We start from the raw sequence: 16,784 nt of genomic DNA on the forward strand, positions 1-16,784 counted from the left end.
TAATACGTGTTAACGTGTTTCTTAATGAACATCGGTGTAAATGTGCGAATACCAAATTGGATGAGAAAATGAGTGCGCATGTACCTGAAGAAGCCTTTGCATCCCTCGCAGGTCATCGCATTAAAATGAAAGCCAGTGGCTTTGTCTCCACACACGCCACAGATCCGTGGAACGTTACGGTCAAACTCATCTGCCACTTGAGTGGATGTACTAACGGCAGACTCCATCACTGTAGGAGACGAAGGAGGAGGAGAGACATTTAGAGTTGTACATATGGAGATATGCATTTATGAAGATGACGGGAAGAAGAACAGTGACTCTGTGTAATGTACACTACAGGTTAAACGTCTGGAGTAATTTAGGTTTTTGCAGTTCTTGAAAGAAGTCTGTTCTGCACACCAAGTAATAAGTAAAAACAGTTATATTGTGAAAGTTTATTCCAAATTAAAATAACTATTTGAATATATTTTATGTTGCATGATCCTTCAGAAATCATTCTAATATGATTCAATGTTGAAAATGTTTCAAAAATGTTTTTGCCGCTTAGTATTTTTGTGGAAACCTTGATACACTAATATTTAAAAGTTTGGTTTAAGTAAGACTTAAAAAAAAAAGTACATTTATAGTTTTATTTATCAAGAATTTAAAAATGATCAAAAGACATTTATAATGTTACAAAATATTTCTAAATGAAATAAATGCGATTCTTTTGAGCTTCCTATTCTTCTGTCCAAAAAAATACTAAGTGACATTAAAAATAGGAAAAGTTATCTTATTATTAATAATTGAGCACCAATAATAATAATTAATAAAACCTGAGCACCACATCAGCATGAAGGATCATGTGACACTAAAGACTAGAGTAATGGTGCTGAAAATTCAGCTTAGTCATCACAAGAATAAATTACATTTCAAAATATATTAAAATTCAAATAAAAAATTCAAATTGTAATAAGATTTCACAATGAATGTTGTTTTTTTTTACTGTATTTTTGATCAAATTAACATAGCCTTGGTGGGCAGAAGAGATTTAAAAGTCTTAGTGATTCCAAACTTTTGACCGGTAGTGTATTTGAGGCAGAAAAAAACTAAACAAAAAAGGAACTTCCCTATTTCTTCAGCACTGTGACATAACAAAACCACAAATCATAACTGACATACTTTAGCTAGTGTTGAATAATTAACAATCCTTTAATAGAACAATATATCATTCTGATTAAAGCCAAGAGACCCGTATAACAAACCGAATGGGGGAAAAACAGACTTCTTTATATAAGCATCGCTAATGTATGCGCATTGATAAAGAGCGTACGAGATAGAGGGGAATATTAATTAGCTATCAGTGCTACTGAGGAAGGGCTGGACCGCTCGGAGGACTGGAGTGGTTGTAGGAGACCGTACAAATGAAAATAAACAGATGTCAGCTTCGATATCTCCATCGGAAGCTTTTTTCAAAAAAATAAAAAAGAACAAGGTCAGCTAACACATAAACATAAAATCATTATAGCTCGATAGAACAACCCATGAGGAGCAGCCGCCGTGCTGAAATGAGTCAGAGGTCACAGTGACACGCCAACTCAAACAGCTAAAAAGCATCAGGTGATAAGAATATTGTCACAATAAACGTGCATAAGATAACAGCCCGCGGTTAACCCTTTCACTGTCGTAGACATGTGACCAGCAATGAAGTGGAGATCTATGTGAAAGGTCGCAGGGACATCACTATTCTGTGTGTACAAACAGGAACAGCTCAAACCAAATAAACACAACTCGGCATAGAGAGTGATGTCACACTTTTCCTGTTTTGACTTCTTTTCGTCAGCTCTTCTGTGTAAATGCAAAATCTTTCGACTAGAAAATATATCCTTCATATAGGTCTAGTGCAAGTTCCACAGCAAAAATACCAGTTCAGGGCAAATATACACGCACACACAAGACGTGACCTCTTCAAGAGCAAGTTCTCAAATGATTCTAATGCACACAGAAAACTCACACTAATAAAACATTTCAAAACACTTCAGCACATAATGATGCATTTATCTAAATTGGGCTGTTCATTTATTCATCTATTCAAAATGTGTGAAACATTTGCAATCTCCGTTTGTGAAGATTTAGTTGGCAGTCAGCCATAAACATGGCACTACTTATGTGCATATTTTTGAAGATAACCTGCAGATGGACGTTGTTATTTTGGACGACTGTTTTGGTTGTCAATATCAGACGTCTTTAAAAAGGTATATGGAAGTAAATCATATCACGATAAATCAATTACATAAAAATTAATAAACAAACAATTAACAAATTAAATCATTAAAAAAAAAACCTGCTTAATAAACTACAGTGGTCCCAAATAACTGTTTAAATGTATCTGTCATTATATAAGACAACATAAAACAATGTGTTATTTATTTCAAAGAAAGTAATGAAAAATATATCCATCTAAAATCGGTGCAGTCAAGTGCAGGAAAAGAGTCATTGCGTTTTTTATTCTGGATTGAGCCTAATTTCTCAACAGCCTGTGGAAAAAAATATCTTTTAAATAATATAGTAGACTTAGTGAAGTGAGCAGTATGACTGATTAGCCTTGCTAAACACAAAGTCCTCACCAGCTAATATTATGAGAAATGATCCACATCACACAAAATAAACTAAAAAGTGCTTAACATTTGGTTAGGACCATGTTCGGCAACTCTGGGGAAATCCATTTAATTATACTGGCATTACGAAATTGTTTTCCTGCGATATATCTTGCGATATAAAAAGATTAATTCATCAAATGACTTGAATAGCTCTATTTGGAAAGAATTCATAACAATGAACAAGTCTAAACGTATCTAGGACATTGGGCAGCCATGGTGGATCCAGAGTCTCGGTCGGACATGGTGGGTCAGGAATCATGGCAGGTTTAGGAGCTGTGGGATGCCATAGCGGATCAGGAACCTCGGGAAGCCATGTCAGATAGGAGTCTCGGGCGGCCGTGGCTATTAAGGAGTCTTGGGCAGCTGTGGTGGATCAGGATCCAAGGGATGCCTCGTGCGCTGGAGTGGGCATGTCGCCGGGCACGGGGGGGACATGGAGCGGGCCCATGGAGACCTGGAGCGGGCTTGTGGAGACTTGGAGCGGGCTCTTGAAAGGCTGGAGTGGCCTCATGGAGACTTGGAGGAGTCTAGGAGACTTGGAGCGGGCCCTTGGAAGGCTGGAGCGGGCTCGTGGAGACTTGGATTGGATTCTAGGAGACTTGGAGCGGGCTCTTGGAAGGATGGAGCGGCCTCATGGAAACTTGGAGAGGAGTCTAGGAGAGTTGGAGCGGGCCCTTGGAAGACTGGAGCAGGCTTGTGGAGACTTGGAGCAGATTCTAGGAGACTTGGAGCGGGCTCGTGGAGACTTGGATTGGATTCTAGGAGACTTGGAGGGGGCTCTTGGAAGGCTGGAGCGGCCTCATGGAGACTTGGATTGGATTCTAGGAGACTTGGAGCGGGCTCTTGGAAGGCTGGAGCGGCCTCATGGAGACTTGGATTGGATTCTAGGAGACTTGGAGCGGGCCCTTGGAAGGCTGGAGCGGGCTCGTGGAAACTTGGATTGGATTCTAGGAGAGTTGGAGCGGGCCCTTGGAAGACTGGAGCAGGCTTGTGGAGACTTGGAGCAGATTCTAGGAGACTTGGAGCGGGCTCGTGTAGACTTGGATTGGATTCTAGGAGACTTGGAGGGGGCTCTTGGAAGGCTGGAGCGGCCTCATGGAGACTTGGATTGGATTCTAGGAGACTTGGAGCAGGCTCTTGGAAGGCTGGAGCGGCCTCATGGAGATTTGGAGAGGAGTCTAGGAGAGTTGGAGCGGGCTCTTGGAAGGCTGGAGCGGCCTCATGGAGACATGGAGAGGAGTCTAGGAGAGTTGGAGCGGGCCCTTGGAAGGCTGGAGCAGGCTTGTGGAGGCTTGGAGCGGATTCTAGGAGACTTGGAGCGGGCTCTTGAAAGGCTGTAGCGGGCTTGCTCCAAAAGTCAATCAGCCACCGCTCCTCCTTAAGCGAGGACTCCGGAATGGCGGTTGGCCATCTAGGCCGGAGATGAGAGCTTCAAGGTGGCCATTCTTCTTGGGGATTTAGACTTTGTGGCGGCCCTCATTCTCGGCGGTTTGAGCTTGGGGACAGGCAGGACAATATGGTAAACCCACTGGGGGAATACGGGGAAAAAACTGGCTGTTGGTGAACTGACCAGTCCGGGTGTTTTTCTGAGGGGACCGAATGAGGAAGACACACAGTCTCATGAACCCAGGGGCGAGGCTACATAAGGGCCAGGGTGGCACTGGCCCACTCAGATTGACGGCTGGCCCACCCAATCAGAACAGACAAAAAAAAAAAAAAAAAATTGGGATAGCAGAAAGAATATGCCTATGTGACAACACAAATCACTTAAACACGTACAAAAAGTTTCATTAAAAAATAGGGCTGTCAAATATGTTAATAACGCGTTAACGCAAATTCATTTTAACAGCACTAAATTTATTAACGCAGCGCGCATTTTCTGTTTGATCCGTGGCATAGCCCGTAGTTGGAAAAAGTGAGAGCAGTCAGACGCAAAGGATGCAGCAGCAAACATTAATAGGGAAAGAAAAGGGTTGACATTAATATTCTAAACCAAAAGTGCAGTTATTGCCTACATAAACTACCACGTAAGCTACCACATTTTTTGTTTAACTTTTACTAGACTTCAGAAAGAAAAGTGCGTTTTTTTCACAGCTCATGTCTGAGGTAAATCATTAACACCATCACCGCTTACAGTACACCTGTTTTATTGAACTAAATACATTACAATCGGCTAAAACGAATGCACAGGTTACTTTCCTGAACAAGCGCGCTCCCGAGTCCGTGTTCTTCACACTGTCCACGTAAATCGCAGCCCAGTTCGGTGCGCACACGCAAAATACCGGCAGTTCAATGGGGAGCGCGCGTCTCTTAAAGGGGCCGCACTATATTCCTACTCGTGGAGTATGGACCTCCTCCGGGTGTGGTGTGGTTCTGGTGCGCTCACTGGTACACATTACCAATTTTTCATAGGAACTGTGCCCTGCTCTGAATTAAACTTCCAATGTAAAAACTCCCTTTATATTCTTAAAATGAGAGAAATCACTAATGACACTTAATTTTAAAGTTTAGGCTTAAGAGACATGAATAATTTCTTAGATAAACATCTATGACCTTTGATACGTCTAATCTTCATGCTGTATTGATTATTATTGAATAAGTATGGTTTCACTAATAATAAATGTACATTTGCATAAAGCATGCATATTTGTCCATACTCATGTTGATTAGAGTATTAAAAACTTAATTTTAGATTTACATTTGCTAAAAATGTGCGATTAAATTAGGATTAATCGCAAGTTCGCTCATGACAATCATGCAATTAATAGCGATTAAATATTTTAATCGATTGACAGCCCTTTTAAAAAAATAATTACGGTAGAGCGAAAACATTTTCATATAACTGCCTTATTGCAACAGCCAATCAATAAGCTTAGTAGTAATGTTTAGCCAATCGCGTATTGTTGAGGGGATGGGAAGATGAGTTTACATCTGCTAGTGAAATAAACTTTTAACACGGGCCACGATGCATAACACAAGACGAAATTCTCACAGGTTAAGCTGCAAATACATGTTTGATAACAGTTATACTGAGTTGCATTAGTGACAAGAACTGGTTATTCCATTTTAAAATGAACCCAATTACTGAACACTGATGTCTTGTTACAGTGGTCATATAGCAGCACAATATCTATATTTGTCTTCCTTGCAATAGGCTTTGTAGCTGCTTGTTATAAATAAATTTTGTATATATGAATTATATGAATTTGTTGGCAAAAAATAAATCATATATAGCTTATATTTACTGTCAAGTGATTTTGTCCCATATTGTTAAATTTGTGTAATTTGAGAGTAGTCATTGAGGTCCACCCTATTCCACCAAGGTCCACTCAGTTAAAAATGTCTGGCCTCGCCACTGCATGAACCTCTTCGAAATCAGAACAATTTAAAAGCAGAATCAGATTCATCGACTTGACTAGGGAAATGGAACAGGCAGGTTCAATGTAACGAATGGTGTCCTCATCGAGGCCGATTAAAAAAACAGGCATTTAAAGAAGCATCTGGCCAATTCACCAAACAAGACAGCTCAGTGAATTTCTCCACGTACCTCTCCAGTAGGCGACCGACCTGCCGAAGCCCTCATAGACAAACCTCCAGTGAAGTTTCTTCCAGAGGGGACATGAGAGAAATCGGGATCAGGAAGAAACCCATTCTGTATAGAAAAGTCCTTCGTAGTTTCGGTCCGTTCTTCTGTTACGGGTTTGGTGCGTTGCAGCAGGGATGAAACGGAATCAGACTTCCAAACAATAGATGGTTTTATTAAATGAAGGAATCAGACAGGAACAAGGAGGAAAGGGAAGTGAGTCCAAAATAAATGGAGTACAAACTATGAAGGCCAGGTGCAGAGAATCCAGGGAGAGTGGGGGAGATAACGATGGAGTGAGTTCAGGTGTAAGACAGGGAGGATTATTGGAAATGGAGTCCAGGACAGGCATAGATTGTAACAGCAATGCGTCACCGCAATATCAGTGCTAAAACAATAATTGTGCAGCCCAAGTCACACTTCAGATTAGATGCCTTTAACTACAGCCGTGTTTCCACTGTGGGAACTTTCCCCAGGAACTAGGGACTTTGGGGTGATACTCTGTGTGTTTCGACCGCAGGAACCAGGTAGAAACACAATGGTCTAAATAAAGTTCCAGGTAAAACAATTCCCCCTCAAAACGACCCTGCTTGCGAGGTAGTACTTTTTCAAAGCTCAAGAACTTTCAGGGGTGGGACTTAGGAGCTGAACATGCTGCTTGGTTGAGTTGATGCAACATTTTATTTCAACCTAAAAGTCTGTTCCAGCGCGTGTAGTAAGAATTGTTTGCTATTCGAAGCAACAAAGAGTTTAAAAAATACACTTCGAGGTTTGGGCTTTATTATGTTTATTTGTGGAGGACGAAATGTAGCGTCTAGTCCTACATCACTGGACTAATCTTCACAGTACTTTAGACCGCGATGGAATTGTAGACAGCAGCAGATCTGAAGAAGAAAAAAAAGTTCCTGGGACAAATTGTTCCAGGTAATTTGGGTGGAAACTTGGCTCACCATGTACTAACGTCATAATTGTTAGGTACAAATGTTCTTATTAGGAACAATGTTTACTTCCTGCTATTGAGGTGGGACACGGGAAAGATTATGAACAGGTTTGTTGGCATGGTTATGTTTAAGGTGTAAGGGAAGAGTCAACAATGTAATTATAGATGTTATTACATAAACTAATTACAGCTGTAATTACATGCTGGTATTTTTTATATATAAGAAAGCACAATGGGTTACACATTATTTTACACTGTATGTTACGGTTACATGTTACTATAGTTATTACAGTAAATGATGCTTAATTACATGTAACTAACGCTAAACCAAACCCTAATCCTAAACCTATAAGTACAAATAGTTTGTTAATATTACTCAGTATTTAAATGTATAACAGTGTAAAAAATACATCTCAAAATAAAGTGAAACCGCCACACATTGTAAAAACATGTATGTACACAATAAGTGCATTGTATCAAATTATTAAAGCTACACTGTGTAACTTTTTTAGTTTATTCTTAGCTAAAAACACTTAGTTCTTTCAAAAATATATGTGCTCATTAATGTATATTTACTTCTTTCAAGTAATAAAGTATTTTCGTAAGTTTATAATATGCCACTGAAAATACATACGGGTGAGGGGTTCGAATGCCGGTCGCCATGTTGCCCCTCCATCTTGAAAGTACATTAGCCAAAGAGGGACATACCCGTAAATTCAAGCTTCGCTTTTCACGTTTTAACACTCGATGGCAGTCATGAACGAGGTCGAACTGGAAGCCATGTTAATCTTGGACTAAATAGGCCACCGTAGGAGTTAAAACGAAATCGGAATTGAGAGGAACGGAAACTATTATTTACTGGATTGTCATATACCTTTTCACCGCTAGATGGGGGAAAATATCACACAGTGTAGCTTTAACTGAAATGTTGGTACACTTTTGATTTTGATGCTGACAGTCTTGCAGAATTCTCTTTCCTTCTAAAAAGGATGCTAAACACACAATCGCAAGATTGTCCTTGCTTTCACAAGTCTCCAAAATCATTAACTGCGTGTGTACACTGTGTTTGGTTGAGATTCTGGACTGTGCACAATGCACATGCCACATCTCCGCTATTCGCACTTCAGTATATGGCCCTCGTTATCAATGCACACATAACATGAAGGAGATAAGAGACTTTCAAAAAATGTTAAATGTGCCTTAATTGGGCGGTCCGGTTAATGTTCCACATTTATGCCACATAGCATCTTAGGAAATCTGAGAACACTTGGGATATTTTAGGTCTGGACATGTGAAGACGGCATGACTGACACTTTGACTGTGGCCTCACTATATGCTTGACCGTGATGCCCTTTAAGGTAGTGCAGAGTTAATGATTGAACTGACTGAAGCATCACATAGCACTAACAAGTATGTAGGCCAAGGTGTACGAGAAAGACTGTCCCTCTTCAGAAGGATGACCTGGTTGTGAGTGCAATGGCCTGTTTATCATTTAAAAAGAACATTATGTGCACTGTGCACCATGATTAAACCTAAGATCGGTAGCGAAATAATATTCATGAACATTATCTTTTAATCAAAATTGAAAACAAGGATTGACTAAGATTTGACTTTGACCTCCCACTTTAAAAACAAAACAAAAAAAGCAAAGAGCAAAGTCACTGCGGATAACCATGATTAGCATATTCCATAACATATTGCCAGTGGTTATTGTGTAACATAGAATGTTCATGCTATAGTAACTCTATAACACGTAGCTATGGTGATACCTCAATTGTCATACGTAGCTATGGTTCCTTCGCAATAAATGCTTCTAGTAACTGCATAATGTGGTTCGACTTTGTAACTAGTGCAACATTTAGGCATAGTTAGGTCATAAATTTAAGTAAACAGAGAAAAATCGCCCCAGCCCTCACAGCAGAGGTGGAGGGGCGTCTGTATGCAGGACAGGACAGAGATGCTGTCAGGGTTTCATAAACCTTCACTGGGCTATGACAACAGACAGAGACAGACTCACACGACAGGAATGCCAGGCCTGGCATGGAGACCATGTGGAAAACACAGGAACACATGCAACAGCACATACTAAAGCTCCGTAGAAATGTTCTCGCACTTGGAGCAACCCGGCAAACTGCCGTAGACGGCAACAATGCAAGGAAGATCAGCAGACTCATAAAAACAGACAGACTTTAAGACAAACTGTCCTACACATTTCCTCCACACACATGCACACACACGCCAAGGAAATGTGTGCGTATGTGTAATGCGCAGAGCCAGTTGGGTCAGTTTGGGTCCAGAACACACAAAACTGCTGTTGTCCTCAAACGAACCTGACTGGAAACACACTGCCAGATTATAACACTGTCACACACAAAGTCTTTCTCTCACATACACAACACACAAAATTCCAAAAGTACACCACACAAATACAAACTTAGACTCATGCCAAGCAACACTCTATGAGGACATGGTAAAGTAATTTTTCTGTCAGATTCCTTCAGGAAATTTCCATTTGCATAGGCTAAAATCCTACACATTATGTAAATATAAGTAATTGTTTACAGTAGATGCTTAACCACAGCATTAACATTAACATACCACTGAGGAGCCGGAACAGTCGATATAGTCCTAGAAATCAAGCTGGTTTAGATTTAACCTCAATGTGAAATGTGGTAAACTTGAGAAACACAAATTCAATCCATGTAGGCCAACATCACATCCTCAAAGGACAAAAATCTTTGCATAAACACAACTTAAAGGGATAGTTCACTCAAAAAGGTAACACAAACTATCTGTTTTCTTCTTCAAAATGTCTTCTTTTATGTTCCACTGAAGAACAGAAAGTAACACAGGTTTGAAATGACACAAGGGTGAGTAAATGATGATAGAATTTACATTTTTTGGGGTTAACAATCTCTTTAATACATTGGAGAATGCTGGAATTCTAATTTCATCCTTCAATTAACCTCAAGATTCCTTTTTTATGGTTATTGTTAGCATTACTTATATCTAAGAAAACATGTCAAATAAGGGACAACTGTGCGTCTTGTTGATGACGTAGACATACCGGCGTTAGAACCACATGTGAAAACAACATAAGACATTGTTAAGAACCTCAATCGCACTCAGCAACATCTACCTCCGATTGGCCAATTGCAGCGTTATTTTTGTGTATTGACCACTAAACGTTATCAATATAATTGATGTATTTGTTTAGTACATATGTACATAGCCCTTTGCTTCATGAAAATGACTGACTGTATTTTATGCCTTGGATACTGCTAGAGAGACTATGCAAAATAAAACTATAGAATACTCAAAAAAAAAAACAATGCAAGGTAAATAAATTTGAAAAAAGATCATACATTTGCTGTGTTATTTCAGTCTATTTGATTCTCAGCCCATGTAGGTTTAGTGAAGCCATATATAGCAATGTCAAGCATCTGAGCAAATAGTACCAATCCACAGTAGCTGGAGATATGCTGCACAAAGACATACATTAATCATTTATCATTCCATCATGCTGAAAAACCTCAACACACTGAACATCAATTATTTCTGAACTGTTAAATTCACCATAAGCAAACAAATATTATTTATAAAAAGATGCAAAGACAAAGATGGCACTGTAAAACATTGGCCGCAGTAAATAAACAAGCATCAGGCCAACAATGTTCAAGTTACATTACAAAATGGCCTGAAGTCAAAATTAGGCTGTTTACTAATGAGAAATCTTTCTCAGCTGTGAATAGTCTCTTTACGTATTCGTCTTTGGTTACCCTTGCCGTAACGCGACCACTCACTCTGCTCATGCACAACACGGGGCAGGAACACACACATGACCAGAAAAGTGTAACTGACTCCTCCTTCCTCTTTCCTCCCTTTTCCCTCCTTCCGTACAGGGGGTCTTTCTACCCTGTGTCCAATCCCAGTGGTCTGCATGCACACACACGCATACACACACATACAGAGCCAACTTCCCCTTCAATGGGCCTCTCTACAGGGCTACAGTCAAGGCCTCACAGCTTCTGCCTAGAGTTACAGAAACTACACACAGGCCCACACATTCCAGCCTCTGAAATGAGCACCGCCACAATAACAACCTAAACATCACAATCCAGTTCCTTTAAACAAAAGAAACATATCATCAGATCAACCTACACTCAGCAAGACGTGTACAAAGGAAGTCCAGTACGGCACAAGCTCAGAAACGTGTTGTTTCATGATCGTGAATGTAATATACAGGTGCATGGGAATTCTGGAACATACGGAACATGTGAACGTCCCGTGCGGAGTCATTTAGATTTTTCCTACTGTGGTACATTCTGGAGCTCAACACAAAACAAATCCATCTATTTTTAGTAACTTTTCCTGCACTTATAAATAAATACTACTAAAAAAATTAAAAGAGGAAAAAAAATTATATGTATGCATATATAGTGTGTGTGTGTGTGTGTGTGTGTGTGTGTGTGTGTGTGTACATTACTGAGCAAACATTTTAACATTTTGGAAAAAAGTCTCTCACCAAGAAAGAATAAATGTTCAACAAAGCTGCAGTTTTTTTAAAATAAAAAATGCAGGAAAAACAGTAGTTATGTGAAATATTATTACAATTCAAAATATGTTTTCTATTTTAAAAATGTAATTTATTCATGTGATGGCAAAGCTGAATTTTCAGCATCATAACTCCAGTCTTCAGTGTCACATGATCCTTCAGAAATCATTATAACAGCATTTGGTGCTGAAGGAACATTTGTTTTTATCATAAATGTTTAATATTTTGTGGAACGGTGAGATTTTTTTTCAGGAATCTTTGATGAGTAGACAGTTCAAAAGCATTTATTCATAACAGAACACCATCAACTTTACAGTCTTTTTGATCAGTTTAATGCATCCTTGCTGAATAAAAGTTTGGGGGGGAAGATACTTTTAAATGGTAGTTTAAAAAAATACAAAAGACAGTGGTACTGAATAAAAGGGAAAGATGGTTTTGAAATCTTTCCAGGGTATCACATCTAATCTTGTTACATGGTTGGATATCTCATACTATTTCCACTCAAATTAGAAATCAGCAACCATGAATTTACACAATGAAACATCATTCACAAAACAACCACTTTTAAGAAATGCATTACAGCCACACACAATTCACAAACACATTATTTTATACAACTAGTCCAAGGCATAGCAATCTATTAGCCAATCAAACACTGGTAAGCAAATTGATTTTGAAGGTCTAGTAGCTGGGATAAAACCAGAAAAAAAACATGGCCAGGTATCTTTTGACCATGCTTGTCTGACATGCCCCAACTAGTTGTCCATTACACTGTGTAAAAAAAAATTATTTTCCCCCCCCGTATTGTTTTTTTCCATTTGTTTTGCTTGCATATTGAATTATGATATTGATATTGAATTAAATATCAGTAAAATTACTGCATAATGTCCTGGCAGAAAATGACCAGTACATTTTCTGTTTTTTATTTTTTACAGTGAACGCTGAAAAAGTCCTAGCCTAGTTGAACAGACATGTTAAACAAACTCTGCGGACTACAACAGATTCTCAACATACCAACAGCACAATGTGCTTTCATGTGAGTCACACGCTCTCTCCACAAGGGCATTATGTTTAACAATACTGCTGAGGTTAATATGATTTATAGCAGGGTTACTTATTACCATTGTTAGGTTTCACTTTCATCATACGGTTTTAAAAACCATATAGACATCCATCAGGAAATTAACATGCACTTTTTTCCTAATTACATTGTGAAAAAGGACAATAATAATGTATATTATTATGACAGCAATTAAAACAAATTGGAATAATTATTTTCACTTAAATTAAACATTATAGACAAATAGGCAAGTGCATAATGTACATTTAAACAAACAAACACGTATGTGAAAGCATATGAATGAAAGTTTAATTACATTGTAACTATTCTAATGCATATGAACTAATGCTATATTAAGCATTACAAAATGCATTAATGTTTGGTACTATTATCAAAGAAAGCTATTATAATATGATACCGCAAACACGGGTATCAAAAAAACATGTATCTGATGTGAATCGGTACACTAAAACCTACATTTTTTGTAATGAATTCGTAGTTCACTGCCACTGAGACTACAGTATTTGGTTAGATATGTGAGCTAAATCTGCAAAGCAGTCACTTTAAAAGTGCTGGTAAAGCTATAGAAGCGATATTGTCGCCGTGGTTGCATGATGTCGCAGTTACAAATTACTGCAACATATGAGACGATACGCAGCTATACAATCAAACTCATAACACGCTTTTTTATTGTTTTGAATATGATTATTTACCATTAGAACGAATATTCTGCTTTGAGTCATTATTCAGAACTATCTGTACTTGGAGGCATGTGCAAAGTTTTCCACGTTGTATAACTTGCCAAGATCGGCGTTAAAATTGCATTCAATCAGTGCAACGAGAGATGAATCAAATACACAACGAATAAAGAAACAAACAGGCATTATAGAGACAAACATGTTTTCGCACATGAACTACCCACATTAACTCACACTTTAACTGGGTCTCATGTGGCATGTTAAAAAAATCAGTCACTTGAGTAGGTTACCTAACATTAGCAGACTAGCAGCTTTTGTTTTGAATTGCATTAGTGTGAGCACAAGGTTCACTTTGATAATAGTGTGTGTTAGAGTAAACAGCTCGCTTCGTACCTGCGTGCAACTTTTCCGATCAAGCGTGGTGCGACTTTTGCTGCTTCACTCTAGCCCGTAACTTGTAAATCTTGGTTTTTTTTCACGCCGAGAACTTGGCGCCAGCTCACATGCTAGCACGCCGAGAAAACACGCCCACCGCCTCGGCAGCGCAGCCCGCAGAGGGTCGCCTCTCTCCGCGTTCAGCCGCACCGCAGCCCCGTATTCGCGATCGAGCCTCTGAGGAGCTAGTCGATGAGATGCTAACGAATTACGCTGGCTATTGCAGCTTTGCGATCCATTCCATCTCGCGAGTCTGTGGATTAACTAAAGGCAAATAATACAAAAACATCGGTCGAGTCTGAAAGCACTCGCTCCGCGTCCTGTGGGTTATTCGCAGTTTCCGGGCACAAAACAAACTTTGAACCCACGCTGGTTAGGACTGTAAAAATGTTGTACTTGACCCTAAATAGATGGGACTCCGTGTAATTACGCCCCGCCCCGACTCTACCCTGTACGGCGGATTTTCCTCCAAAGACTGTGCTGTGAGCGTTCGTCCGCTGTTTTGGTTGGTGTGACATCCTCTGCCACGCGCGCACTGTTTGGACAGGTCGGTTGTTCGTAATGCGCGTGGGGACAACTCCCACATTCCACAAGCAAAACACACTCACTCACACGCACGCACGAACCCCACTGCATTCACGGGCAGCGACTGCGCGCGCACATACACACTCACACACACACACACACAACACACTCACACGCGCGCGCGCTAGGGGTGTGTCGTGACGTCAGAGGCATCAACGAGGTAAACAGTTTGTCCGCATGAGGTCGAGCATTATGTTCGTGTATAAATGAGAAATGTGTGGCAGGCACTTAATTCGGCATTAGTAAATTAATTACAAAACATTTACGCATCATGTTGTGGCAAACACGACTTTCTTCTTTGGAACACAAAAGATATTATGGAGAATGGCAGGCTCGGTCAGTACTATTCACTTTCATTGTATGTAAATAAAAAGGCTGTCATTCCATAACATTCTGCCGTATTCTCTATTTTTGTGGTCATAGGGTGAGTAAATGATGAGAGGAATTATTATTATTATTGGATTTTACTGTTCCTTTAAGAAAAAACATAAATACAACACGAAACAATTTATGGCCGAGCCAATAACCTACTTAACCTAATAGCAGTATGCGATTTCCAGTCACTACAGTAACCGCAGTAATTCATGGAAATGTTCAGCCATCTATGACGGCCAGTCTTTTTAAATATAATATTTTGGTTTGTAGGGAGATGAGTTAATGTTTTTTTGGGTGTGTCTGTCTGAGTAGTATAGCAGAGGCTTCTGTTTTAGGCCTTGGACGCAGAGCACATGTTGTGTGCGCGCCTGTGTATGTAGGCTATATGAAAAAAATAACATACAAGTTTGATTATGTTCGCCTGATCACATGGGGAAATGCATCCCTGTGGAACCCAGTGAGAGAAGAATGAATCTATGTCATGTCTGTGTGCAAGCATTTGTGTTTTTATTATATCTGAGAAGTATGATAGCTGATGAATGTTGAGATAAAGGGAGAGAATGTGATGGAGTGACGTAGCGAAAGAAAGATCGTAGAGACATGAACGGAAGTGAAATATTGCTACAGCGAGGCGGGCTCTTGTGGTTATTCACTAGCTGTTTCCGTTGTCCTCTCACGGGAACATATGGGCTATTGTCTGGAAATATAGAGGGGCACGTTTAGGGTACTGAGCATTCTCTGTACATTCACTTAAAACAGAAATGCAAAGACAAATAAAAGATTCAGAAGCTTATGAAACGGGTAACATCTCATCACACTATTAACAACATAATATGTGAATCCGTGTGCTTCAATGGTCTTGTGACCTTCAGATGACTCTGTCATGGTGTTCACATATAAAAGATCCCTTTCATGATAGTCTCCTGCATTTGCCGAAGACTAAGATCATACTCTCTTGTTTCCAAAACCTTTGTTCTCCTCTCTCGATTTCGAATGCACAAAATGTTCTGACGGTTACAGTCATGTAACAGGTCATAACCTCTCAGAAACACTCTCAAAGATCACGTTGGAATGTGCCAGGACCATAGAATGTTGCTTCGTTTTAGGTCAAAGGTCAGAGGCAGCCAGCCAATCGGGAATCATATGAAAATATGCCTTAAAATACTTTTACTTTTAAATCTATAGACAAAAGATTATCAGCAATACACTTTGTAAACAGCAATATTATTAATACTTTTTATATGCTTTACTGTTGTGCAATATGAGCTGTTAGTCATATTCATAGATTAATGCGTAAATCCAGTTAAGAGTTGTGTAAGATTTGATAAAACTGCCGTAAAACTTTATTTTAAGCTATCCTTGTTACTGTGTAATTACACAAATAAGTTATTAAATTATTTTTAGTGTCTTTTTTGCATAGGCTTTTTTGAGTTTTAATTATTTATTTGGAAAAGTGTATCTGACAAAAGCACAGGTATATTTGTGGCAATAGCCAACAATACATTGTATGGGTCAAAATTATAAATTTTTCTATTTTTTTTATATGTTGTAAATTTTCTAAATGGAAAAGCGTATTTAAAAATGACCCTTATGACTGGTTTTGTGGCCCAGGGCCACAAATTGTAAAGTCTCCAAGCCCAGCACTAAAACCAAGACATAAGTATAAAATGAAAAATAAAAAGATGTCTTTTATTTTAGTAAGAAATAAAGAACAAACAGAAATAGTCATATAGAATCATAAAGGCAAACCAACAAATCTGGTTCTTTCTGTGGTTAAAGAAAAACTTACCTGCTCAACAAAGAAAAAAATAATAAATATAGGTCCCTTTCTTATCTTCCTAACTTAACCGAAACCAGTTGAAAACTATTAAATAAAAGTTGGCAAAGAGAAGTTCTTAAAGAGAAGTAATTTGG

General features: G+C 39.1%; 1 protein-coding gene across 1 annotated transcript in view; it reads right to left on the minus strand.

Moving 5' to 3' along the window:
• Window positions 1-14,603, minus strand: part of vdrb (vitamin D receptor b) — a 30,679-nt gene extending 16,076 nt beyond the window's left edge. Inside the window, exons 1-2 of the mRNA XM_067459981.1 lie at window positions 13,869-14,603; window positions 85-229 (exon numbers count right to left, since the gene is read on the minus strand). Coding sequence (XP_067316082.1) covers window positions 85-227 — 143 coding nt within the window. The 5' untranslated portion in view covers window positions 228-229; window positions 13,869-14,603. The remainder of the gene's footprint in view (window positions 1-84; window positions 230-13,868) is intronic.
• Window positions 14,604-16,784: the final 2,181 nt, after the last annotated feature.

Source organism: Pseudorasbora parva, chromosome 12 (assembly GCF_024679245.1).
Source record: "Pseudorasbora parva isolate DD20220531a chromosome 12, ASM2467924v1, whole genome shotgun sequence".
Classification (NCBI taxonomy): Eukaryota; Metazoa; Chordata; class Actinopteri; order Cypriniformes; family Gobionidae; genus Pseudorasbora; species Pseudorasbora parva.